Raw genomic sequence first — 27,629 nt, 5'->3', positions numbered from 1 at the left:
CACCCATACAGATTCCACATCATCCAAGCTAATGTCCTTTCTTACTGTTGCATTAATTTCCTCTTTAACCAGCAATGCCACCCCACCTCCTTTTCCTTTCTGTCTATCCTTCCTAAATGTTGAAAACCCCTGAATGTTGAGTTCCCAGCCTTGGTCACCCTGGAGCCATGTCTCTGAGATGCCAATTACATCATATCCGTTAACTGCTATCTGCGCAGTTAATTCGTCCACCTTATTCCGAATACTCCTCGCATTGAGGCACAGAGCCTTCAGGCTTGTCTTTGGGTAGGTCGGCATATTCCTACAAATACATCCATGTTGCAACACAACACCATGTGGATAGCCCATGTTGACTTATCCTGTACAGTAATGTACAAATGTACAGTAAAAATATCAATGGCTACTGATGCATCGAAAGATTTTCATGCAATTCAGCATATCTGGAGAGCTTTTAACAACTTGTATAGTGGCAATGTAAGAGATGCCACAAACATATTCTGTGCTGTAGAGAAAAGATACACTGACTTTACTTTAAAATAGACACACTCCAGCAGTACAGGTGTTACAATTAACCAAAATGCTTGTGGGTTCAAAAACAAAAAAAAGTAGTTTTTGCATTCCTGTTCCTGATCCAGCAACCCCTGCTGGTAAATGTTCTGATAGACATTAAATGATGAGATCAGGCTCTATTATAATGCAAGCTCTTATGATTGGATACATACACATAACACCTTCTTCATCACTTCTCTAGCTCTCAACTGCTCTTGTAGTGACAGACTGCTTGTCTGACATTAAATCCTGGATAAGTCACAATTTCCTCCAGCACTGCATCAGTAATATCAAAGCCACTGGGGCTGAAATTGCCCCGCACCCCGTTTGGGGGCAGTAACCTTCCAGGCCCAGGACTTTTACTGCCCGGGCCGGAAGTCCCGCCCTCAGTGTGCAATTGGGCTTTGTGCCCCTCAAGTGAGGCGGAGTGCTGTCTCAGGCGCACCGCCTTGTCGGAGGGGCGTAGCCGGGGTGTCAGCACAGCGCCGAGTTCAGCGCCACGTTGATGAGGTCAGCGTTACGTGGAAGTTCTGCGTAGCGCTGACGCGCTCCAATGCCCCACCACTCCCCTTCAGTTAAAGGGGAGGGCCGCTGCACACTCTGCAGGTCCTTTGGCAGCTGCCACTGAGCCATCAGGGACGTGCTTGACCGGGCCAGCAGCTCGGCACCCAAAAGGGAGTGGCGGGTTGCATGATGGCAGCCCAGCGAGGTGAGGGCAGCCATTGTAGGGCCAACTCAATAGTCGGCTTACAAAATAAAATGGCGGCCTGGGGCGCACACAACCTCCCCTTTCAGGGGTGCCCCAGGTGGATGATTGGCTCGCACCAGCCTCGCGGACTGCAAAGGGGTCAGCGTGCACGGCGATGACATCATTGCTTGTTGCACGCTGACCCATTGCGTTAACCGCGGGGCACGCTGCTACAGGCAAATCGCCCCCAAAATCTCTGGGGCAATTTTGCCCGAGGCGCTACCACCGCCCACCCCCGGCCTAAAAGGCCATTGCGCCCCAATGTCTTTACCCTGCTATAAACACTCTCTTTCCATTGATTCCATCCCTCTCCCCATGAATTCTCAGACAGAATCAGACCATTTATAATCTCAGTGTAATATTCAATCCCGAGCGGAGCTTCAAGCCTCCACAACATTGTCTTTTCCCACTACTTCCTCAGTCCCTCTGCTGCTGAAACCCTTATACATGTTTTTGCAAAGGAGCGGGAAGGTCGTGGCGGAGGTGCGCGAGTGATCAAGGCGGAGGAGCATTGAGGGATCATGGCTGAGATTTGGTGGGTGATCGTGGCTGAGATTCGGTGGGTGATCGTGGTGGAGGTTCGGTGAATGTTTGGTGCGGAAGGAGATCGTGGCGAAGGTGCGGCGAGTGTTTTGTGGCGGAGGAGCGGCGAAATCGTGGCGGAGGTGAGGCAAATGAGGGTACGGGGTCCAGAAGGGTCGAGGGCCCAGGGGCAGCATGGACCAGCCCACACTGCGATGTGTGTGTGCACTAGGTCTGTGTAGCAGAGCAGGTCTCCAGTCGTCCTGGTTGACCCTTGACAGAGCTAGGCCTTTATCCAGTGGCAAGCCCGTGTGGTGGCTGATGTGTAATGGTCACCAGACATTAAAAAAATTCACGCATAGGCATCTTCCACCCTTTCAACTGGCGTTCAGGACTGGAATATCGGGTCCTTCATTGAAACATCTGTGAACTCATGGAAGCAAGGTTCGAGGGACCGCCTATGATGATGACATGTCTTTGTCACTGAATTTAAAATTCGTATTCTTGTTCATAAATTCTTCCATGGCCATGCCCCACCTTGCCTCTGAAAGTTCTTTGAGCTCTATAAACCCTCCTAAATGCTCCATTTCAATGATACTGGCCTTCTATACATTTCCTCCCCCCTCCCTTTACCTCCCCATTCATGGTACAGCTTTCAGTCACATTGGACAAGACCAATCTCCTTAGACTTCTTTGCCTCTCCATCTCTCTTTGCTTCTCTAAAAAACCTTTTTCAAAATCTCTCTCTTCAACGAAGCTTCCTGCCTCACTGCCTGAATTCTCACTTCCTGGCATGGCGCCCATTCCCAAATTCCATTTGTGAAGAGCCTTAGGACATTTACTACATTAAAGGCGCATAGAACTTCAAGCTGTTGTTGTCTAGACACATTTGAAGAATGAGCACTTAAAAGGGGTGCCTCGTGATGCTGGCACCCATCAAAGCCCAGAACAAGCCATAGAATTACAGGATATGAACAGAGAAAATTGAAGGTGAAATGAACAAAAAAATTGCTGATAAAAATACAACTTTTTTTTGTATAAGGAAAAGGCAGAATTTCCTGCTCAAAAAGTTTTTTAACTTTGAAATCTCATTCACCAGTAAAGGGGCTCATCAATATCCTATGACATATTAACTTGACACGAAAGTAAACCTATTTGGGATCCAAAGTTGAGCAGAATACTGGATTATTTGGATTTCTGATACTACTCCACCACATAAAAATTGTGAAAACTGAAAATGTAATTTACAAAAGCAACCTACTGCGGATGCTGGAATCTGGAATAAAAACAGAAAATGCTGGAAATCTCAGCAGGTCAGGCAGCATCTGTGGAGAGAAAGCAGAGTTAACGTTTCAAGAGTGTTTGGAAAGAATGGATTCTTAACAAGCACTGAAAAGGGGGAGGGGAAGAAAGAACAAAACGGAAGGTCTGTGATAGGTTGGAAGACAGGAGAGATTAGAGAGACAAAAGGGATGATGGCCCAAATTCAAATGGTAATGCCACAAGTTAGAAAAACATTCGCCAAGATAGCATGTGAATGGCGGGATAATGACCAACTGCCATTAGAGACAAGAAGAAAAAAAAAGAAACAAGCTGGCGGGGGGGGAGGGGGCGGGGAAGAAAGGGAGCCAAAGATTGGCAGCGGTTATGCTCTGAAATTTTTGAACTCTATGTTGAGTCCAAAAGGCTGTAAAGTGCCGAAACGAAAGACGAGGTGCTGTTCCTCAAGCTTGCATTGAGCTTTGTTGGAACATTGTAGGAGTCCGAGGACGGAGAGGTCACAGTGGGAATGGAGTGGAGAATTAAAGTGACAGTCAACCGGAAGTTCAGGGTCACACTTGCAGACTGAACGGAGGTGCTCCACAAAGCGGTCACCCAATCTAGGCTTGGTCTCCCCAATATAGGTAAGCAGCGAGTACAGTATACTAAATTGAAAGCACAACAAGTAAATCGCTGTTTCATTTGGAAGGAATATTTGGGGCCCTGGGTAGTGGAAAGGGAGGAGGTAAAAGGGCAGGTGTTGCATCTTCTGCGCTTACATGGAAAAGGGGAGGGTGTGACTGCGGAATAGACCAGGATGTCGCGGAGGGAGCGGTCCCTTCGGAATGCTGGGAGGGGAGGGGGAAGATATGATTGGTGGTAGGATCAATCTGGAGGTGGTGGAAATGGCGGAGGATGATCCGTTGAATGTGGAGGCTGCTGGGGTGAAAGGTGAGGACAAGAAGAATCCTGTCATGGTTCTGAGAGCGAGGGGAAGGGGTGAGAGCAGAGGTGCGGGAAATAGAACGGACGCGGTCGAGGGCCATGTTAACCACGGCGGAGGGGAATCCTCTGTTGAGGAAAAAGGAAGACATGTCAGAGGCACTAGTGTGAAAGGTGGCGTTATCAGATCAGATGCCATGGAGACAGAGAAACGGGAGAATGGAATGGAGTCCTTAAAGGATGCAGGGTGGGAGGAAGTGTAGTCCAGGTAGGTGTGGAAGTCAGTGGGCTTATAGTGGATACTGGTCAAAAGCCTATCCTCAGAGATGGAGACGGAGAAGTCGAGGAAGGGAAGCGAAGAGTCGGAGATGGACCATGTGAAGATGAGGGAAAGGTGGAGATTGGATGCAAGTGAATGAAATTTTCAAGTTCAGGGCGAGAGCAGGAAATGGCACCGATACAGTCATCAATGTACCGGAAAGAGAGGTGAGGGAGGGGACCGAGTAGGAATGGAACAAACAACGTTCTACATATCCCACAAAAAAACCCATGCGGGGTCCCATAGCGACACCTTTAATTTGGAGGAGGTGAGTGGAGTTAAAGGAGAAGTTATTCACTGAGAGAACAATTTCAGCCAGGTGGAGGAGAGTGGTTGCGGATGGGGTGGTGCTCGAGGAAGAAGTGGAGCGCCCTCAGGCCATCCTGGTGGGAGATGGAAGTGTAGAGGGATTGGACGCCCATGTTGAAAAGGAGACGGTTGGGGCCGGGAAACTGGAAACCTTTAAAGTGACAGAGGGTGTCGGAGGAGTTGCGGATGTAGGTGGGAAGAGAGTGGACAACGGGAGAAAAAAAGAGTCAAGATAGGAAGAAATAAGTTCTGTGGGGCAAGAACAGGCTGAAATGATGGGTCTACCGGGGCAGTCCTGTTTGTGGATCTTGGGAAGGAGGCTGAAACGGGCTGTGTGGGGTTGGGGAACTATGAGGTTGGTGGCTGTGGAGGGAAGATCTCCAGACGAGATGAGGTCAGTGACGGACTGGGAAATGATGGCTTGATGTTCAGTGGTGGGGTCATGGTCCAGGGGGAGATAGGAGGTGATGTCAAGAGAGCTGGCGATCAGTCTCTGCAAGGTGGAGGTCGGTTCGCCAAACAACAACAGCGCTACCCTTGGCAGCAGGTTTGATGACAAGGTTGGGGTTGGATCTGAGCGAGTGGAGTGCTGCAAGTTCAGAGGGAGGGAGGTTGGAGTGGGTGAGGGGAGCAGAGAAATAGAGACGGCCGATGTCCCGTCGGCAGTTTGCAATGAAGAGGTCTAAAGAGGGTAAGAGGCCAGAAGGAGGGGTCCAGGTAGAGCGAGAATTCTGAATGGGTCAGCTGTGCGGGGGGGAAGACACCTGGCCAAAGAAGTGGGCACGGAGACGAAGGTGGCGGAAAAAGAGCTCAGCATCGTGCCGAGCTTGAAATTCATTGGACAGGTTAGACGCAGGAAGAATGTTCCCGATGTTGGGGAAGTCCAGAACCAGGGGTCACAGTCTAAGGATAAGGGGTGTAAGCCATTTAGGACCAAGATGAGGAGAAACTTCTTCACTCAGAGAATTGTGAACCGGCAGGGGGTGAGATTGGAAGAAGGGATGGGATCAGAGGGAAGTGTAGGGTATGAAGGTTCCGGCGGGGAGTTGATGTCCAAGAGTTGTTACAGCGCATAGCGTTGAGTGTGGATTCCAGGATGCGACGAGAGCAGTGTTTTGAGGAACACTGAATATCTCGGAGATATCTGTAATCCTGGGAGGATCCAAAACGTAAGGGGTAGAATTTTAGTTGGAATCCACGTGAATTAAGTCCAAGGCGGAGATAGTTACTGAGGAAAGATGTGGCTGTGAAAGCGAGTCCTGGCAGATACTTGATCAAACACGAGAAGGGAAACAGAAAGCAAAGATGATGAACAAGGTAAAAGAGACAAACGGAAATCCCGTCTGAGGGAAGAGCAGAACTTCTTCATGGCATTCCCAGAAGATGCCATTGAAAATGTAATTTGTTCTCCCTCAGTCGATTGAAAAACGTTCTCTGCAATTAATTCAGCAACACCAGTAAGAAATTACAATGTCGTCTCAAATGCTCTTTGTCATGCCCCACACAACATTTATAATTGCACCCTCAATGTAGAAAAATCTCTCAAGCTACTTCCCAGAGGCACAAGGAAAACAGATGCCAAGCCAAAGGAGGGCCTGCCAAAATTGCTACCCTTTTCCCCATTCTAATGAAAATAATACTTTTGTTTAGGTGTAAGTGACTGAAATATAAAACTGCATGTCTGTAACATGTAGTGAAACCACTGGAAAGAATGGTGAGAGGAAGTGCAGCTAAAAGAAACATTTCTTTATGTATTCTGACAGGCAGTCCCACCCAAAGCACCACCCTCCCCTTTCCCTTCTTGCATAGAAACATAGAAAATAGGTGCAGGAGTAGGCCATTCGGCCCTTCGAGCCTGCACCACCATTCAATATGATCATGGCTGATCATGCAACTTTAGTACCCCATTTCTCTCCATACCCCTTGATCCCTTTAGCCGTAAGGGCCACATCTAACTCCCTTTTGAATATGTCTAACGAACTGGCCTCAACAACTTTCTGTGGTAGAGAATTTCACGGTTCACAATTCTCTGAGTGAAGAAGTTTCTCCTCATCTTGGTCCTAAATGGCTTACACCCCTTATCCTTAGACTGTGACCCCTGGTTCTGGACTGCCCCAACATCGGGAACATTCTTCCTGCGTCTAACCTGTCCAATCCCGTCAGAATTTTATATGTTTCTATGAGAGCCCCTCTCATTCTTCTAAATTCCAGTGACTATAAGCCTAGTCGATCTAGTCTTTCTTCATATGTCAGTCCTGCCATTCCAGGAATCAGTCTGGTGAACCTTCGCTGCACTCCCTCAATAGCAAGAATGTGCTTCCTCAGATTAGGAGACCAAAACTGAACACAATATTCAAGGTGTAGCCTCACCAAGGCCCTGTACAACTGCAGTAAGACCTCCCTGCGCCTATACTCAAATCCTCTCGCTATGAAGGCCAACATGCCATTTGTCTTCTTCACTGCCTGCTGTACCTGCACGCCTACCTTCAATGACTGATGTACCATGACTGATGATTGATTATATCACTTCTGCCATTTAACCATCTGCTGTTTTCCACTCAAGCACTTGACAGGTTATTCTATTTCTTTTCCTTATGTGATTCTATTTTTCCTCTTCCCCATTCCCCTGTTCCATTTTAAATGCTGTTTCATCTGTAATATGTTCCCAATCTGATGAAGTTTGCACAATCAAAATATTGATTTGCTTGTTATCTCTATAGATATTTGTGTCTCTACAGACTTGTAACTTGGGTGTGGCTCAAAGGTACAAAAGTAAACAATATCTGCCGACAGAGTGATCTGCAGAGTGGTCCTAAACAGAATGTTAAAGTTGCTAATTTGGAGAGAGTGGGAATTTGGAGAAGAGGGGAAAGGAGGTACTGCTTTTTGTCTCCAATACTTAGTGGTTTGTGTTACAGGTAAATATTTAATTTAATCTGCCTATAACTTAAACTAGATCAAATAATTCGTTAAAAAACTAAACTAAAAGCCAAGTTAATTAAATACATAAACATTAATTACTTAAATAAATAAAACAAGGTATATAGGGATGGCAGTGCAGGTGGTGTATTACAACTGCAGCACGTGTGAGCTTGTGGAGAGCAACGTGATCACGTCTGCAGTAAGTGTCTGCATCTCAAGGAACTTTAGCTCAGATTGTGCAGACATTACAGGACATCAGGGAGGGGGAAGTCAACTGGACAATTTGTTCCAGGAGGCAATCACACCCCATGGGTTAGGTAGTGGTACAGGTCTTGTTAGTAGTCAGTGACAGGAGGGTGTGACTCCAACTCAGACAGACCCCAGGTGCAGTGCTGGAGGAGCCTCAGCCTTTGCCCTTATCCAACAGGTACGAGGTTCTTGCTGCCAATGAGGATGAGGGCAAAGTCTGTTGGGTGAATGAGCAAAAAGTCTGTAGGTTGAATGAGCAAACTGACCACGGCACTGTGGTACAGGAGGTCATTCAAGTGTGGGGGAGGGGAGGGGGTGGATGAGGCAGTGAAAAGAAATATTATAGTGGTAGAGGACAGTATAGTCAGGGGGATAAATACTGTTCCCTGCAACCATGACCTGGAGTTCCGAAGACTATGTTGCCTGCCCGGTGCCAGGGTTAAGGATATCTCCTCGTGGCTGGAGAAGAAATTTGAGTCGGAGGTGCAGGATCCATTTGCCGTGGTCCACGTAGCAACCAACGACATAGGTAGAACTAGGAATGAGGTTCTGCTGAGAGTGCTTGAGGAGCTGTCAGCAGAACTGAGTACAAATTAAATGCAAAACTTCAAATGTAATCATTTCTGGATTGTTACCTGAGCTATGCACAAATTGGTATAGGGACATGCAGATTAGGGAGTTAAATGCGTGGCTCAAAGAATGGTGTGGGAAGAAGGGGTTTTGATTCATGGAGCACTGGTACCAATACTGGGGAAAGAGGGAGCTGTTCCGTTGGGATGGGCTACACTTAAACCGGGCTGGGACCACTGTCCTGGCAAATCGAATAACTAGAGCTTTAAACTAAAAAGGGTGGGGGGGGGTGGAGTGGTCAGGTGATGGTAAATTTAGATATCTAAAGAGAAAAGTCAAGGCAATGGAACAGTGTCGCGATTTGACTAAAGATAGCAGAGTGTGACAGAACGGACAGAGAGTTTAATGGTAGTAGTACATCGACAAATAAGGTGAAAGCAGGGTATAATGGTAAAAAGTTAAAATTAAAGGTTCTTTATTTAAATGCATGGAGCATTCGTAACAAGGTAGATGAATTAGTGGCACAAATAAAAATAAATGGGTTTGATTTAATAGCCATTATAGGGATATGGTTGCTAAGTGACCAAGATTGGGAACTAAATATTCCAGGGAACTGGACATTTCGAAAAGACAGGCAGAATGGAAGAGAGGGGTAACCCTGATAATAAAAGGATGACATAATGACAGTAGTGAGAAAGGATCTTGGCTCAGAGATAAGAAATAACAAGGGACAGAAAACATTGGTGGGAGTTGTTTATAGGCCCCCTAACTGTAGCTATATCATTGGACAAAGTATTAATCAAGACTTAGGAGCTTCCAACAAAAGTAATGCAATAATTGAGGGGGACTTTAATCTTCATATAAACTAGGCAAATCAAATTGGCAAAGGTAGTCTGAAGGACGAGTTCATGGAATGCATTTGAGACAGTTTTCGAAAACAATACCTCGTGCAACCAACCATGAAACAGGCTATTTTAGATCTTGTATTGTGTAATGAGAGAGGGTTAATTAGTAATCTGATAGTAAAGGATCCCCTGGGGGAAGAGTGATCATAATATGATAGAATTTCACATTAAGTTTGAGAGTGAAATTCTTACCTCTGAAACTAGAGTCTTAAACTTAAATAAAGCCAATTACATAGATTTGAGGAGCAAGTTGACTAACGTAGATTGGGAAATTAGATTAAAAGGTATGACGGTAGATAAGCAGTGGAAAACAGTTAAAGAAATATTCCAAAATTCTCAATTAATATACATTTCATTGAGAAAAACTCCATGGGAAAAGTGATCCATCCGTGGCTAACGAAAGTAGTTAAGGGTGGTATTAGATTAAAAGAGGCGTATAATGTTGGTAAGAATAGTAGTAAACCTGAGATTGGGAGAACTTTAGAAATCAGTAAAGGATGAACAAAAAATTGATAAAAAGGGATAAAATACAATACAAGGGTAAACTAGCAAGAAATATAAAAACATACTGTAAGAGCTTCTACAAGTATGTAAAAAGAGAGTAGCGAAAGTAGAAACTGAGACAGGGGAAGGTACAATGGGAATAAGGAAATGGCAGAGTCTTTAAACAAATATTTATATCTGCCTTCACAATAGAAAACACAAAAAGTATACCAAAAATAGCAGGGAATGAAAAGCCTAGTGAAAATGAGGAACTTAAAGCAGTTAAGATCAGTAGAGAAAAAGTACTGGAGAAACTAATGGGACTAATAGCCAAAGGATTCAGTGGACCTGCTGGCCAATATCCTAGGGTTTTAAAAGTGGTGGCTGCCAAGATAGTGGATGTATTGGTTGTGATCTTTCAAAATTCTCTAGATTCTACAACGGTCCCAGCTGATTGGAAAGTAGCATATGTGCAGTAAGCAATTATAAAAGCAAATGGCATGTTGGCCTTTATTGCAAGGGGGTTGGAGGACAAGAATAAGGAAGTCTTGCTACAATTGCACAGGGCTTTGGTGGGACCATACATGGAATACTGTGCTTAGTTTTAGTCTATTTACCTGAGGAAGGATATGCTTGCCTTAGGGGCGGTACAACAAAGGTTCACTAGGTTGATTCATGGGATGAGAGGCTTGTCCTATGAGAATAGATTGAGCCTATACTCTCTGGAGTTTAGAAGAATGAGAGGTGATCTCACTGAAACATACACGATTCTGAGGGGGATTGACAGGGTAGATGCTGAGAGGTTGTTTCTCCTGGCTAGAGAGTCTAGAACTAGGGGCAGTCTCAAGATAAGGGGTCGGCCATTTAAGACTGCGATGAGGAGGAATTTCTTCACTCAGAAGATGACATAGGATGTATGGCACAGGAAAAGGCCATTCGGCCCAACCAGTCCATGCCGGTGTTTATGCTCCACTCGAGCCTCCTCCCATCTTTCCTCATCTAAATCTATCAGCATAACCCTCTATTTCCCTTCTCCCTATTATGCTTGTCTAGCCTCCCCTTAAATGCATTTATACTATTCGCTTCAACCACTCCCTGTGGTAGCAAGTTCCACATTCTCACCACTCTTTGGGTAAAGAATTTTCTTCTGAATTCCCTATTGGATTTCTTGGTGACTAATTCCAAGTCTAAAGCATCTTAGTTATCAAGATAGGTTAAAAGAATTGGGACTCTTTACCTTAGAGCAGCATAGACTTAGGGAGGGATATGATTGAGTTTTATAAGATAATGAAGGGAATAGACAGTGTTCCAGCTGACTGTTTATTTCAATTAAATAGGTTAGGTAGGACCAGGGGGCACAAAGTTAAGTTGTACAAGGCTCGATCTAGGTTAGATGTCAGAAGGTGGTTCTTTTCAGAGAATTGTAGACCTCTGGAACAAGCTGCCCTCTCGTGTGATGGATGCAGACTCGCTGAATTCCTTCAAGCAAAAGCTGGATGTGTTTCTGGCTGCAGAGGAGATGAACTCTTACAGAAGGTAGGTCCTGCAGGGAATTTAATGGCCAGTGTGATCTCCTGGACTAGTTTTGATTGTCTAGATGGGTCGGAGAGGAATTTCCCAGATTTTTTCCCCCCAAATTGATCTGGGATTTTTTATCCGTTTTTTTGCTTCTCCCAGGAGATCACATGGTTTCGGGTGGGGTGGAGTGTATATGTTGTGACACACAGGGTATCACAATTGTGTGAGACAGGCTCGATGGACCAGATGGTCTTTACCTGTCCGTCATTTTTCGTATGTTTCATATGTTCGTATCTTATATTGATGGCCTCCAGTTATGCTCTTCCCCACAAGTGGAAACATTCTCTGTATCAAAACCTTTCATAATTTTAAAGACCTCTCCTGAGGTCATCCCTCAGCCTTCTTTTTTCAAGAGAAACGAGACCCACCCTGTTCATCCTTTCCTGATATGTATACCCTCACATTTTTGGTATCATCCTTGTAAATCTTCTCTGCACCCTCTCCAGTGCCTCTATATCCTTTTTAAAATATGGCGATCAGAACTGTGCGCAGTACTCAAGTGTGGCTTAACCAAGGTTCAATACAGGTTTGGCATAACTTCCCTATTTTTCAATTCTATACCTCTAGAAATAAACCCAAGTGCTTGGTTTGCTTTTTTTATGTTAACCTGTGTCGCAACTTTTAGCGATTTGTGTATTTGTACTCCGAGATCCCTTTGTTCCTCTACCCCATCCAGACTCTCATCCTCCAAGTAATAAGTGACCGCCCTATTCTTCCTTCCAAAATGTAATATAGGTTGAACCTCTCTTATCCGGCACCCTCGGAACCTGGCCTGTGCCGGATAAGGGATTTTGACGGATGAGGAGAGGTCACGGTAAATTGGATGGTACAAGTACTGAGCAAGGGGATATCGGGGCTGGCTGGCTTGGGGCTGGGAGTACGGCAGAGAGATCGTTGGGGGGTGGTGGGGGGGGGGGGGCGTTGGATCGCGGGGTCAGGCCAGTGATTGTGGGAGTCGGCAGTGAGGAAGGACTTCAATTTGTTCATGTTGGAGCGGCCGGGAATGGTGCCGGACAAGGGGTGGTGTTGAATAAGAGAGCTTCAACCTGTACCTCACATTTATCTGTGTTAAACTTCATCTGCCAATTATATGCCTATTCTGCAAGTTAATTAATGTCCTCCAGTAATTTGTTGCAGTCCTCCTCAGTATTGACTAGGGCCCTCAATTTAGTGTCATCCGCAAATTTAGAAATTGTGTTTTTAATTCCAAAGTCTAAATCGTTAATATAAATTGTGAACAACAGTGGTCTCAGCACTGATCCTTGTGGAACACCATTACCCACCTTCTGCCACTGTGAATAGCTACCTTTTACCCCTACTCTCTGCTTTCTGTATTGAAGCCAGCTAGCTATCCATTCTGCTACTTGTCCCCTGACTCTGCATTCTCTGACCTTGTTTGTCTATTATGGGGTACCCTATCGAAGGCCTTTTGAAAATCTAGATAAATTACATCGACTGCATTGCCATTGTCTACTCTCTCCATTACCTCTTCAAAAATTTCAATGAGGTTGGTCAAGCAAGACTTTCCCTTCTGAAATCCATGCTGACTATTCGTGATTATTTATTTTTTTGAAGGAAAGAATTCCAGGTTTGTGATTCTTTAGAAATCTCTACCCCAAAGGGCTGTGGATGCTGAATTGTTGAGTATCAAGGGATAAGGGCGAGAAAGTGGAGTTGAAGTCAAAGATCATCCATGATTTTATTGAAGGGCGGAGCAGGCTCGAGTGGCCATATAGCCGACTCCTGTTCACAATTTTTATGTTCTTATGCTGCCTGACCTCTGAGTGTTTACAGCACTTTGTTTTATTTATTTACAACTGGAGGCAAGGTGTGAACTTGAGAGATGGCTTTTGAAGTTTTCAGGGTTTCTCCTCTGTGCAAAAGATTAGATAGGCAAGAGTGGAAGCAAGCTTTTCTTAATGCTGCTGCTGATGGAACTAAATAAGATTATGCTGCTGCATTCCAAAGGTCTGAGGCATACAGTTGTCAGCCTTGGCTCAGTCGTAGCACTCTTACCTCAGAGTCAGAAGGTTGTTGACTCAAAGCCTACTCCAGAGATGCAACCATTTAATCTAGACTGACACTTCAGTGCAGGGAGTGCAGAATTGTTGGAAATGTTGTTTTTTGGATGAGTGTTAAACTGAGGTCCTATCTGCCTGCTCATGTGGACATAAAAGATCCCATGGCATTATTCAAAGAGTAGCGTGGGAGTTTCTGTCCCTGCCACAGCACTGAAACAACCTTAATGAATATCACAAATTATATACTTTGCAACTGTGACCGTGGTGCTCTTTCATTCCTTGACCTGTCTGTAACCTTGACACAGTCGATCATAATATCCTTCTCCAACACCTTTCCTCCTTTGTTCAGCTCAGTGGGAATGCCCTCGCTTACTTCTACTCTTACCTATCCAATCATAACCAGTCCCTCGAAAGGAATGACATCTATTCCCACCTCCATACCATTACCCAAGATTCTATCCTTGGCACTTCCTCATCCATATGCTTGGCAAAATCATCAACTTGCAGTTGTTCACTAACGACATCCAGTCCAACCATTGCACCACCTCTCTCCACCCCTCCAGAGCCTCGTGCTGTGAGGCCAGTTGTCCAACATCCAGCCTTTGATGAGACACAATTTCTGCAGTCCTCTTTGACCTCTGCTGCAAGTGTCTTTAGCTTGCCACCGATTCTCTACCTCTCCCTGCCCATTGATTCGGATTGAACCAGACTATTCGCAGCCACACTATTTGATCCTAAGCTGAGCTTCCGACCCCCATATCTCAAACACAAAGACAGCCTATTTCAACCTTTGTAATATCGTTCACTTCTGCCCCTAGCTCAGCTAATTTGCTGTTGAAACTCTCATCCTTTGCCACCTCCAGGCCTGACTACTGCAATGCTCTCCTGGTTGGTTCCACGCTTTGTAAACCAGTTCATTCAAAACTACTGCCCATATTATATCCTGTCCCAAGTCCCGCTCATTCATCACCGATGTCCTTGCTGATCTACATTGTCTCCCGGTTCCCTAATGTATCCAATTTAAAATTCCCAACCTTGTGCTGAAATCCTTTGATGGCCTTGCTCTTCCTTTCCCATTCCTCTGAATCTGGCCCCTTGTGCACCCCCTCCTTCACCTCACCATTAGCAGCCTTCAGCCATCTGGTCCCCATTAAGAATTCCTTCCTAACCCCCTCCGTTTCTCTTAATACCATCCTTAAAAGCCACTTCATTCACAAGTGCCTGCTGTGGTAAAAAACTCAGAATATGATTAAATTACAAGCCACCCATTGTCATTTCTTCTTTGTCTGATTATGCCTCTGTGAAGCACCTTGGGTTAAAGTTTGAATTTTACACATATGATCCAAACAGTAAGGCATAAAATCCTAGCAGACAAGAGAATTAAAAACTATGGGCTCAAATTTGGCCCACTCCTTTTTTCGGCGCACTCACCAGAGATGCGGCGACTTTGTGGGCTGAAAACGACGGCTAAAAAATCTCCCCCGATTCTGGCTGCTGTGTTGCCTCTCCCGGGGCTTGGCGCGGCGTGGCCAGTCGATTGGGGGGCGGAGCAAGGGCCCTACGCCAGAAACAGTGCTGGCAGCTCTGCACACGCACGTTGGAGTGTGCGTGCATGTGCAGTAGCTCCTTCCCCCAGCCTCTGCGTGCGTGCTGTAGCGTGGGACCCAATGCGTCCTGCCCTATCCCGGGCCGAGTGGCCTGCCGTATAGTAACGAGACTTTGATAGAGAAGCCTGCCTTCTTCCAAAGCACTTGGTTCTTTTGTCGGCTGCCTGCATTATTGCCACTTTATGTCAATATTCTACATACAACTTGAAGACTTGAGGATATTGCCAATTTTCCACACACTCAATTACATTTTTCCTCGGGGGGTGGGGGGGGGAGGGGAAGAGGGGGAGAAGAGTTATAAAATATTTCTATGATGGTGGGTGAGCTTAGGCGGCTGGGAGAACATAAGAATTACGAGCAGGAGGTACTTCTATTTTTTAAATTTGGACATTTTGAAAAAATTATCTAAATATGTTTTGTCTCTTTACTTCTTTTATTTTTGTAGTTTAAGCTTCCATGAACGCTTCTGTTGGAAAGTAAATTAACTTTGTGAAGTTTGTCATATGATGTCCTGAATAGCTGTTTGATCCTATTCACATTCTTTAGTCAAGTCATTAAGTTCTGCTGGCCTCCGATGTACCTACCTGCGCTGATTTCTTAACTCTCCGCAAGGGTTTTCTGTGCGGCCACAAGTGGCCACATATGCAGGCCTAAGTTAGTTTGGAGTAACTATTAGCTGTCCAAAGTGACCGAAATGGCTAAAATGGGCGTAGGTGGCTGGTAACGACCCCTTTTGAAAAAAACTAAACTAAACTAAAAAAATCCTAACTAACTCACTTACACTGGCGTAAATTGAATGTGCAAAATGGAGATTTTTAAAATACTCTAGAAAAATCAAGTTGCTCCAAAAAAAACGAAGCAATCCCTGGGTAATTTTGAACCCTATATGCATACTTATTGAATGTTTCTTTTCCCACTCTGTGCCTATTCTTGATAAAATGCTCATCAAGTTTTTGCCTCTGGCTTCTCATCATTGGTTCATCCAACATGATTTATGAGACCTGATTGGGGAAGAAACCTCCTGTAGCTTTGCATTTAATCATATTCTGAGATTTTTACCACAGCAGGCACTTAAAATTCTTTCTACCACTCTGCATGCCAAGTGAATTTCTGTTGGTTCAATAATAGTCATTAATTTAGATGAAAATATTGGCAAAAAGCTGGAGCAGGTTTCGGGCATCTGTTTTCTGTAATTAACTCAATCCAAAGCTCAAACAGCACAGAGTCCATTGTTAAATATTACTGTGTGCAGATGTGAATTATTTTCTCCATTGGTTCTCAGTCCACCAATGCCTCAAATTTAAAATTCTCATCCTCGTGTTCAAATCCCTCCAAGGCCATGCTCCTCCCTATCTTTGTAACCTTATCCAGCCCTACAACCCTCCAAGAACTTGGGTCTTCCTCCAACTCTGGCCTCTTACGCACCCCTCACTCCCTTCACCCACCATTGGCAGCCGTGCCTTCAGCTGTATCAGCCGATGTCTGCTCTTGCTGATAATAGGCTCCCAACGTTGTCCAAGGCCACGCTGTGGATTTTGATGATTGGGGGGGGGGGGGGGGGGTGGGTAGGTGGGGGGGCGGGAGTGCAGTGCAGTGCTGTGTGGCGGGGTCAAGTTGGTCTTACGATGTTTAGTGTAAGGCCCATGCTTTTGTATGCCTTGGTGAAGGTGTTGACGATGGCTTGGAGTTCAGCCTCTGAATGTGCGCAGACGCAAGTGTCGTCCGCGTACTGTAGTTCGACGACAGAGGATGGGACAGTCTTGGATTGCAACATCCCCACCGTTTCACTCTCCTACTGCAAGACACCTGAAGACCTGCCTCTTTGACCAAGCTTTTATCATAGGCAGTCCTTCGCAGCGAGGATGACTTGCCTCCATGCCAAAAAGGAATAAGTTCACAGGTGTTTCAATGAAGGACCTAATATTCCAGGTCCCGAACTACATCTTGGAGGGTAGAAGATGCCTGTGCTTGGATTTTTTTAATGTGTGGTGGTCGTTGCACACCAGCCACCACAAGGGCTTGACAGAGCTAGGTCTTGGTCCAGTGGCAAGGATTAACCAAGACGACTGGAGATCAGCTCTGCTGCACGGACCGAGCACGCACACATATTGCAGTATGGGCTGGCTCGTGCTGTCCCTGGACCCTTGCCTCTTCTGGGCCCCAGACTCTCAGTTCTCCTGGGCCCCGGTCACTTCCTTCTACAAACTCTTGCTGCTTCTTTGCCCCTCCTACTGTGCCTGCCTGCACTGCAATCTGCACCTGACTTCGCAGCCGTTGCCCTCCTGCAGTGGTATACCGCCACACACTGCTCCCTCTGATGACCCCGGCATGCTGATGGTCTTGCAGCCCGGGACCGCGCCGATTTCCGGGTCGGGCCGCCGAAAGCTGCTCCCTCCAACGCAGCCTTTCTATCACAGTAAATCCTCTTCAATTCACTAACCCTGCAGCCCTGAGACGTCATTACCCCCTCAACAGATTCTGCCCCAAGATGGCGGCCGCTGCAGAGGGCCTGTCACCGGGAGAAAGCCCCGCAGCTGCTGGGGGCCCGGCTCGGGGCAAACGCCGGATCCGCAGGTTCTTGTTCAGGGCTTGAGGCCTACCCCAGGTGTTTAGAAAGCCCCCCTGCCGGTTCCACGGCTCCCCTGCGCCCCGTCGCCGCTTCCTCCTCCTCCCTCCTCTCACCAAGCTTTTAATCATCCCTTCGAATATCTCCTTCTTTGGCGCGGTGTCAATTCTTGTCTGATTACACTCCTGTGAAGCGCCTTGGGACATTTTCCTACTTTAAAGGCTCTACAGAAATGCAAGTTGTTGTTGTTTCTGACACACACTGCAGCTACTGAGGAATCCCATACCAAAACATGAGTACAGTGAAATTAAAGCATTAATACTTGTTGAGCCAATAGGATTCCTGTGATTTAATCATTTATCTACTATAAGATGTTCCACAGTGAAGAGATATGATTGCACAGGGCCCAGGTAACTAGTTTGTACCACAGCAGATAAATTATTAAATCCCAGGAATCTATTGGCTTCAGAAGTATCTTTGTCCATAGAACTGTTGCAACAAAAATACTGCACTACAACCATAAATACGGAATAGCATTAAACTTGCCAATACTGTATTTATTTTATAAAGGATCACATACAGCTACTAAAGTTCTACAAAGCAGCAACGCATCGCTTGGTTTAGTTTTGTTAGTATGCTGAAACATAGCTCTACCCTTGTTTCTCTCCCACCCCATCTTGGGAATTTCAGGTAATTTTAATGAAATAATTGCTGTTCAGTACAATGACTCAATCCAAATTGTTCCATTTTAAATTGATAGCAAGTTCCAGTGTGACAAAATTCAAATTTTGTGCCACTGAGTTTTATTTCACAGAGTGTTACAAAGAATTGAGGTACCCTGTATTTATGTTGTTATAACTATTGCACTTAATGTCACACAAGCCAAATTCTTAAAATAAAAACTTGTCGTTGGAAAAAACATAACCAGGATAGAAAAAAGGATTTGTATGTTCAGTCTCTTGGATGTGATATTTTAATTCTCTGACAGGTGCTGGGATTTATTTCCTTACAGATGAAAGTCTAAGGCATAATGTCAAGTTAATTAGTGAAAATTCTATACTGTATCTGACTTGGGACTTCCGGAGGTGGACGGTGAGTGCAAAGAAATAAACTTTCCATTCTTAATACATGATCATTTCCAGCACTTTGATGGACACAAATATGCTCAAAGTAAAAAAAAACTGATTGGCTAGATATCAAGTGTGTATTATTTTGAGGATCAACTCACCTCATACTCCTGTGAGAACTTCAAATTATCATTGGCCTTCAATCTTTCAATGTTGTCAGCAAGATCAGTCACAGGGATTGGTGGATGGTCCCTCATGCCTAACCAAATGAGAGTGACAAAGTCAGTAAGACATACGATTAAAGAACATGACAATTTTTAAAAACAAATTAAAAACGAAGTAAGTGTTAAAAGCACATATGCATTATGCATGTAGAAAGGTTATGTGTGACATTACCAAAAACACTGGAGTTACAATATAACATGCGTCAAAATTGGTGGATTTTTTAAATATAACTGCATGGTTGAAACTGTTCTCTAGTGAACATGCTCAGATGCAACAGTCACTGATCATATGGCACACAGTTTCTAAGCAGCTCATATGTGGTTACATACAGAAAAGTGATGACAAAGGCAGATTTGAATGAGAAAGACAGTAAAGGCTGTTAAAAATGCAGCAGTCCCTTTTTCTCATCTACACAGACTGAGTTGATAATCAAATCCATAATGCATGTTTCTGTTTCGAGAGGGAAAGAGAATAATCAATCTCGCAATAGTACCCAAAAGAATTCTTACTCCTGACTTTCTCTTTTTCCGAAAGTATTACTCGCTCAAGTTGCTGGGAGGGGTTGGGGAGGTATGGAGGACATGGTGTTTCAGTTTTTCTGCTTCATGCTTGCACATTTTTCAGTCACTATTGCAATTTTTAGGCACTTTGGAATTAGCACTTCCTCTAGAGAACTCCGCATTCAGTTTAGATATTTACATATTATTCTTTATTACAAAGATTATTTAATTTGTTTCAAAATAGAAATATTACTTTCAATGCAACCACATTGATTTTTGTTGGTCCTTGGGAAAAAGGCAAAAAGGCACAGCAGCTCAAAACAACCCTACTATTTTCCCAGTGAAACATAAATAAAAAATGCTAGTCTTTAAAGTAGCAAGAATAAGCAGAAATTTAGTGACTTCATTTTGTGTTTGTTTATTACAGCTCTCAGTCCTCAAGGCCACACACTTATCTACCAGTCAATAATTCTGTCTGTATATGTGTTTAAATAAAATTTAGAAACAACACCAGGGAAGGCTCATTAAAATGAAAAACTAGATTAAAATTTATATTTGTTTAAATCATTTAATTAGTTAGCCATCCAATAAAAAGGATGGTTGCCGTCATAACATTCACACCCTCATGCTCATTTTAGCAGTTAAAATGACTTGTAATGACATAGTAATGTTGGATTCAGAATCCATTTTCTGATGTCAGCACAAATCCATGCACTAATAATTTTATTACGAAAGTACTCTGTTCCCCAAGTATGCATTATTTTTCCACTTTCCATGAAGAAAGGTTGTTGTCATTTTTCACTCAGTGCTGCAGCAAAATTTGGGTCCAGCACTTCTACATCTTCAAACATTATTTTGGAGTGCTGGTGAGACCAGGGTAATGGCTGCAGCCTGAGTAATGCCAATATGTAAGTCAGGTACCAAATCATTACAAAATGAAGCATAACAAAGGTTAAAAAATACCTCAAAATGGAATTTTTCATCTTAATAGTTGGCAGTGCATAAGAAGGCTCACAAATACGATTTTTATGAGCACTCCCTGGAGTACTCTACAGAAATGAAAGAAAATACATCAATCTCTAATGGGATTCATACCAGCTACTCCACAGGAACAGAGTACTTCCGTTGCTGTGAAGAGCTCGGGTTCTGAAACTTAGTTCCTATTGAGATGCCCAGATTCAATTTTCAGATGCCTAACTAATATCAACTTCAAAAAGTTGAAGTAGGAGCTAAATTGATGCAGTAATGTTGTTCTATCTCTCGATGTCTATAGCATGTCCCATATGATTGATCTGTTACAATGTCAATCTACAGCATACGAAACTCATTAAACAGCCTTTCTAAAAAAGTTTTTTTTAAAGTGTTAAGTTTCCACATAACAAAAATACATAATTAGAATATTTCATATTCTGGGTTTGCCTTTATATGGTAGGATGCTATTGCAGCTATGATTCTCAACATGGTAAATTCCTGATTCTGGTGTAATATGATAGGTACTGAACTGAAATTTGATACTACTTCAGTGCATAAGAGAGAGAAATAAGAAGGCCATCTGTTTAAAGTTGTTGTGAAACTCCTAGTGGACATTTGTACAGTAACATTAACGCAAGCCTTGGAGCAGGCCATTTGCTAGACCTCTTCGCCAAGCAATGAGGTGCATTTGGAGCAGAACAAATTAATGATGCGGGGATTGAACACTTTTGAGGTAAATGAAAAAAATGTTACGAAAACTTTTTACAAAAATTAAGAAAAACAAATCAAATGTTACAAAATAAATCACAAGTGCCACCTGGTGGCAGAATATCATCACTGCACCAATATTATGGCATTAAATTCTTTCTAAAGCATCTAGTAGGAATGTCAACTGTCCTGGAGCCTTGGTTATATACGTGATCAAACTCCTTGAGCAGCCATTTATTGAGCGACACACTGATGGCAGAAAATGAAGCAAAATCCCAGACTAATTAGGTACATCCAACACTGAATGGAATGTTTAAATGGATTAAGTTTTAATGAAACGTTTTTACCTGTCCTATACTTTAAAGTACACCACTGAGCACTGCTCTGCAAGTCTTTAGCCAATGTCCACCACCATTGCAAAAATTTTACATAGTCTTAACTATATTTATTAAAACCAGTGGAGATCTACTCTCACTCCCAACTTCATTAGAACTGCATTTGTGCGTGGCACTTTCGACTCCCTCCCTGCAGAAACTCTGGAGGAATATTCAAAGACTAAATGCTTTCAACATTGCAATTCAAAATGTGTACTGCCATTAGTTGAAAAAAAAAGATTTATAATTTTACTTTTAAATAAATATGATGTAAAAAAACTGTTGACAGTTTTGCACTAATTTGCAATATTTATAATTTAAGGCACTTTTAATGTTAGAACAGTCTATTTAGTGACAGTAGTAGGCAAATTGAATCCACTTTTACATTTCTAAAATAAATCTTGTTTTAAGCAGCCTTAAGAGCAGGATATCCAGGCGAAGATGCCATTTTATGAAGATGGAATTTCTTTGAGGATCTTGAAATGCTGGCTACTTGAACAAGATATAGCTTTAATTTAAATATAGGTGTGGAAAGGGTAAAGGTCAGAACGTTTTTGTTTTATAATGGCCATAACCATAAACCCATTGGACCCGTGAAGTAAAATTAAAATGCCAGTTTTCTAAAACACAAAGGGGTCACTACTATTTCTATGCATTACTGAAAGCCTCTCGTAGCAGAAATCCAATATCACAGTATACACCCTCAAGAACTTGAGATTCTGACAGCCAGTGTACCCACCAAAATGTTTTGCAACACATTTTGTGATAGGGTACTTTAGAGAACACTACATATGTTTGGCTTTTTAAACAAAATGCGAATACAGTAACTTTGGAAAATATATATATATACACACGTATACCATGGAAATTGAGGCTGTGTAGATAACCAAAGGGGAGACTGCTCAATTAGTCAGACTGGAACTGAGATTAGCTTCTTTGAGAAAAAGTGACCTTCATGGCACAGCAAGAAGAAATATACAGAAAAAATGCAAAGACACAGGACAATTAAACTAACTTGAGTTGTTTGGACAACTGGGGGCACTTGGACCTGCGAAGAAAATGGGGCAGAAACATTTTTTTTTTAAAAAGGGGAAGAAAACAAATGAGCTTTTTACCAGAGGAAAGGAGACCAGACTCAAGAGTTAAATAGGTGAAGGAACAGTTATATACTCAGGGGGTTCAAATAACTCCAGTGAGCAGCTAACTCTCTGACTTGGAATACTTTCATCACATGGATATTGGGAACGGAAACACCAAGCCTTTCAGAACCGTAGACGACTATCTCCAGTTCTTTGAACGAATTGGCTTAAACCTTTAAAACACGGCCTCATTCAAGTAAAGGGAAAGGAAATATATTTAGTGTTTTTGTGTTACTATTTGCCCATGAAGTACTGAAAGTGCACCCTTTGATTAATGTCTTACAGTTCTTGGTAGTACTCAGATTTGTCTCCTTATTTGAACCCCTGAGTATAGTTGTTTAGAGAACATCAATACAAAGAAAAACAAAACAAGAAATAAACTTAACATGCAAACACTGTTTTGCAGTTCTACTTTGATATCTCCATTTCAAACAGTTATGTAAAATAAGTCCTGCTTTAGCAAGAAAAATTCCATCCAATACACAATGTTCACATTAAATGTCTTCATAAATGTCACAGGTGATTATTTTGAGTTTAACTGTTCAATACTCCATAAACCCACACAAGCGCGCTGTTCTCTATGGGAGGAAGTGGGACAGTCCAGCTCACATATACCTCTATGGGTATATTGATGTTATTGTTTTGTCTAGCAATCAAGTGTGCTTGGCTCTCCTGTCAGCCCTAACAAGCTCATTTTTTGAGAAGAATTGCTGTTCGTCAACATAATTGTTTTTGTGGCCAAGTCATAAAGTATCAAACTGGTTACTGGGACCATTATGTAGGTTGATCAGTGAAATGGAATCCTGCAGCTGGAAGCATAGAGGGCACACATCATCAACACCATATTCTGACATACTGCTTTCAAGTTAGTGAGTTAGTCATTAACATGTTGTGCCTTATTTGATACATGTGCCTGATGCACTAATTACTACTTTGTTTTAAATGTGAAATTAAAAAACCAAGATTCAAATTGGGTCAGATTGGTCTGGAAACCAATTTGACCCCATTCGTTTTGAAAACAGCCTTCAAATTTCTGTTCAGTTCTAGTATAGCCCGGTGTTTTGTTTAGCACTGCAGTGGTCTTTTCCACTAGCCTCTGACAGAGTATCTACTCATCTCCCTTCTAGTATTTCGCCATATTCCAAAGCTGTATGTAGTGGTATCCGGGCAGTTAATGATTTTTCTAAATCTTTTACTGCTATTGATCAAGCGGTGCAGGTTCGAAGGGCCGAATGGCCTACTCCTGTACCTATTTTCTATGTTTCTATGTTTCTAAGCAATCATACAAGTTGAAACACATAATTTGTGCACTATTATAATTGTCTACCATGCTTTGAGATGATGCTGATGTTCAGATTTATTGCTGGATAACAGAAATCGTTGGTGACAACCAAATCATTTATTTACCAGCTGCTCACACTAGAATTTTGGGACAGTTAAAATGAATGATCCAGGTTGTTGGGGAAGTAATACTGTAACTTTAATTTGAACAGGATAATTACATGGCATTATGCTAAATTTTAACCGGTATCACACTTATTTGATAATCTCACTGCACGATGCAAATTCCACCTGTTATTTCTCTCATTTGCAAAACCATTATGTCTGATTGCCAATTATGCAGTCTTTCAGTCTGTTGAAATATTTATTTTAATTATCATCCTTCGGTTTCATGCCTCGATAATTTCTTTTTACTAATAACCGACTCATGTTCAGATTAAAGGGACAAATTCTCCACCTATGCACCATTCAAGTAACTTTCTTTATTACAAATCTTGGGACTGTATGCCTCCACTGAAGAAGACAAGGTGGTAAGCCTATTAGAACATTCTCTTTTTACCTCCAGGACTTTGATACATATCTAGTTTGGACTCATTTCAGCAATGGGATCACAATTTGAATCCATTCCAGACAAAAGGCTGAAATTTGCTTCCAAGTAGTGGAAAGACTTTTTAAGCTATCTGCTGCTCTCATAATGGTGCAGCTCATTATCATAGAATCATAGAATGATACAGCACAGGAGGCCATTTGGCACATCGTGCCGATAACAGCTCTTTGGTAGAGCTATCCAATTAATCCCACTCGCCTTCTCTTTCTCCATAGCCCTGTAATTTTTTTCCCTACTACACAATTTGTCAACAATTTTTTAAAAAACTGATCTTCAACTAAAAATGACAGTGGTGGGGATGGCCCAGTTGCTCTAGGTGCATGGACTCAACAGAACATGTGTGACTGAAACAAGAATCATGACAGAGGAAAGCCACAGCTCAAAAAGTTCAAAAATACCTCACGCATATTGTAGCATTCCTTGTAAGTGTGGCTGGAATGAATTGAACCAAAGTGATTGCAGTTTAACTTGTCTTACAGATGGGCATAATGACGAGTTGTACACAAACTCAGTTGTACATTTTTATTCCAGTTATATTCAGTGCTTTTTTAAAAATTCATTTACTATGACTGGTTTAGATTTATTCTCCCCAACAACTTTTGACTACATCAATTCAATCTTTGATTTTACTTCATCATTATTTTATTTCATCCTTTTTCTTTTTCCCCATGCCGTTTTTTTTCGTGGGGAGGGGGTAGGGGAATGACCGTGAAAATGTAATCAGTTCAAGCTGTTTCAAAGATTAGCTCATTATGAAGTCAAAATTATAAGCCAGAATATTGGAAGGTTTTTAAAAACACAAAGAAGGAAATAAAATAAAGGCAAAATTATTCAACTGCTATAAACTCCTTGTCTGGCTAAGTATAGGGTGGTAAGATATAAATTTGGGGGCACCAACATTTTTAATTACAAATATATTAGTTGTAGTGCCAGATTCTTCTCCATTGGAAGGAAAATAATTTTGTACGGCAAAATATGTACACATTACAGATCAGTGTTGGTTTATTTAACTCACCAGCATAACCTATACATCTTACTACAATAGCTGCAGTGTCCAAATATTTCTCAAATACAATGTTCCTTTCTTAATAATGGTACCTCTGAAACCAACAATGCACAATAAGAGACTGGTATATTCCCCACCCTATTCTACTAATGGAGAAATTGCCAAGCTTCTGAACTGCATGGTGACAGAGTGCGAACAGACATAAAGGTTTCTCATGACAACTTAATCAGACCATGAAAGGTATCTGTGTTAACTTGGCAAAATGCCATATGACGGCAAAATATACAATGAATATCATTATTTTAAGCTGTGATCCTAGACCCATCTTCCATTACTTAGCCGATCAAGAAATTGTTTTGCATACATGATTTATTTGAATTGACTACTAGATATTACAATGTGTGGTCAACTGTAAAGTATCATAAATATCCTCTTAAGCACCTTCCATTTCAAACTAAGTTAATATCAATGTTGAAGGTAAGCAATTGGGATCTAAAATAAATTAAAAGCAGCTTGTTTTTCCTTGGTGAGAATGGATTTATTATGACTATTTAGTGGGAGAAAAGCAGAGAATGAACATTCAGTTCTCTGTACTGTGAAGAGATAGTTAGGATGACTCATTTTTGGTGGGAAAATATATTCAGTGACTATGCCGAAATATGCAAATATTAAAATACCACTGAATGAACAGACATGGGAACTAAATTGGAGTAAAGGATTGGAACTTCTCTACCCCAGAACATTTCCATACAATAAGTTCAGACTGGCATGGGTCCCCTTGTTCAATTTAGTGACCATTTCAAACAGTCAAAACCAGGCAGATAGCTGTTTACATATATCAGTCCACCATCGGTTTTGATATGAAATTCAATAGCCCTCAAAATTAATTTTCTACCTGAGCATTTCCAATACCCAGTTTAAAGTAAAAGTTTAACGCTATAATCTGGCATATGCTGACTAGTGTAAAATGATTCCAAATAATGTGCTTATACCAGCATAAAAGTCACAAACAGACATTCCTAACTTTGACAAGCACACAACTTCACTAGAAATGTGGAAGAAGTCAGTCAGGAATTATTTCAATAATTCTTGTTTTCATAAATACGCAGGTACACAAGATATTTAGTACCTGATATTCCAACTTCAAAGTCTTTGGTAAACAACTTTTACATGAGAAAGAAATAGATGTTTGCCAAATTAACAGCTCAGACAGTACAAGAGAAATGCATTATGAGATGCTTTGACTACAAAATGCTTTTGTCTGAGGTCCTCTGTTGCTTTCAATTCCACCACTGTAATCAAAAGAATTTAAGACTTGACATTTCATTTTTTGAGCTAGCATCTACATTTTTTTGTGCAGATGTCCATTGTTAAACACAGCTCACTGTCACTGTGAGTCGAAGGAGTTCGGGCAGTACGGGGAGTGTCGAGAGGCCTATAAAGGCCCAGCGCGTCAGAGAGGCGGCAGTCGAAGCAGTTTGGGCAGTCCGGGGAGCGTCGAGAGGCCTATAAAGGCCCAGCGCGTCGGAGAGGCGGCAGTCAGGGGAGTTCGGGCAGTCCGGGGAGCGTCGAGAGGCCTATAAAAGGCCAGCCGGTGCAGCTGCAGCAGGGAGAGAAGGCAAAAAAGTAGAAAGAAATCGAAAGTTGACATCACAGCCAAGGGGTAAGTGATTGGCTGGTGATTGGTAAGTAGTTTTTCTTTTTCTTTCCCATATCAGTAAGTAACCTTTTAGCCTTGTTGTTGTCAAATTAAGTTTATATCGGGGATAAGTCATGGCAGGACAGCTCGGACACATGTTATGTTCCTCCTGTACTATGTGGGAGTCAGGGACGCTTCTGGTGTCCCTGACGACTACGTGTGCGGGAAGTGCATTGGAGACTGGAGCTGTGGGTGGATTCACTCTGGAGCATGCACGATGCTGAGAATGACGTGAATAGCACATTTAGTGAGTTGGTCTTACTGCAGAAAAAGGTTACTCAGGCAGATAGGGAATGGATGACCAAAAGGAAGAGCAGTGGAAGGAAGGTAGTGCAGGGGTTCCCTGCGGTCATCCCCCTGCAAAACAGATACACAGCTTTGAGTACTGTTGAGGGGGATGACTCTCCAGGGGAGGGCAGCAACAGCCAAGTTCATGGCACTGTGGGTGGCTCTGCTGCACAGGAGGGCAGGAAAAAAAGTGGGAGAGCGAAAGTGATAGGG

General features: G+C 42.8%; 1 protein-coding gene across 7 annotated transcripts in view; it reads right to left on the bottom strand.

The window, feature by feature from the left end:
• Positions 1-27,629, bottom strand: part of ptprfa (protein tyrosine phosphatase receptor type Fa) — a 589,458-nt gene that overhangs the window by 70,256 nt on the left and 491,573 nt on the right. For 4 of the 7 annotated variants that reach the window (XM_070886687.1, XM_070886688.1, XM_070886689.1 and 1 more), the window contains 2 exons: positions 22,412-22,444; positions 18,779-18,876 (listed from right to left, as the gene is read on the bottom strand). In XM_070886687.1, coding sequence (XP_070742788.1) covers positions 18,779-18,876; positions 22,412-22,444 — 131 coding nt within the window. The remainder of the gene's footprint in view (positions 1-18,778; positions 18,877-22,411; positions 22,445-27,629) is intronic. The other 3 variants (XM_070886691.1, XM_070886692.1, XM_070886693.1) reach the window with 1 other exon arrangement.

This window comes from Pristiophorus japonicus, chromosome 8, assembly GCF_044704955.1.
Source record: "Pristiophorus japonicus isolate sPriJap1 chromosome 8, sPriJap1.hap1, whole genome shotgun sequence".
Classification (NCBI taxonomy): domain Eukaryota; kingdom Metazoa; phylum Chordata; class Chondrichthyes; family Pristiophoridae; genus Pristiophorus; species Pristiophorus japonicus.
This window is presented reverse-complemented; position numbering and strand designations above follow the sequence as displayed.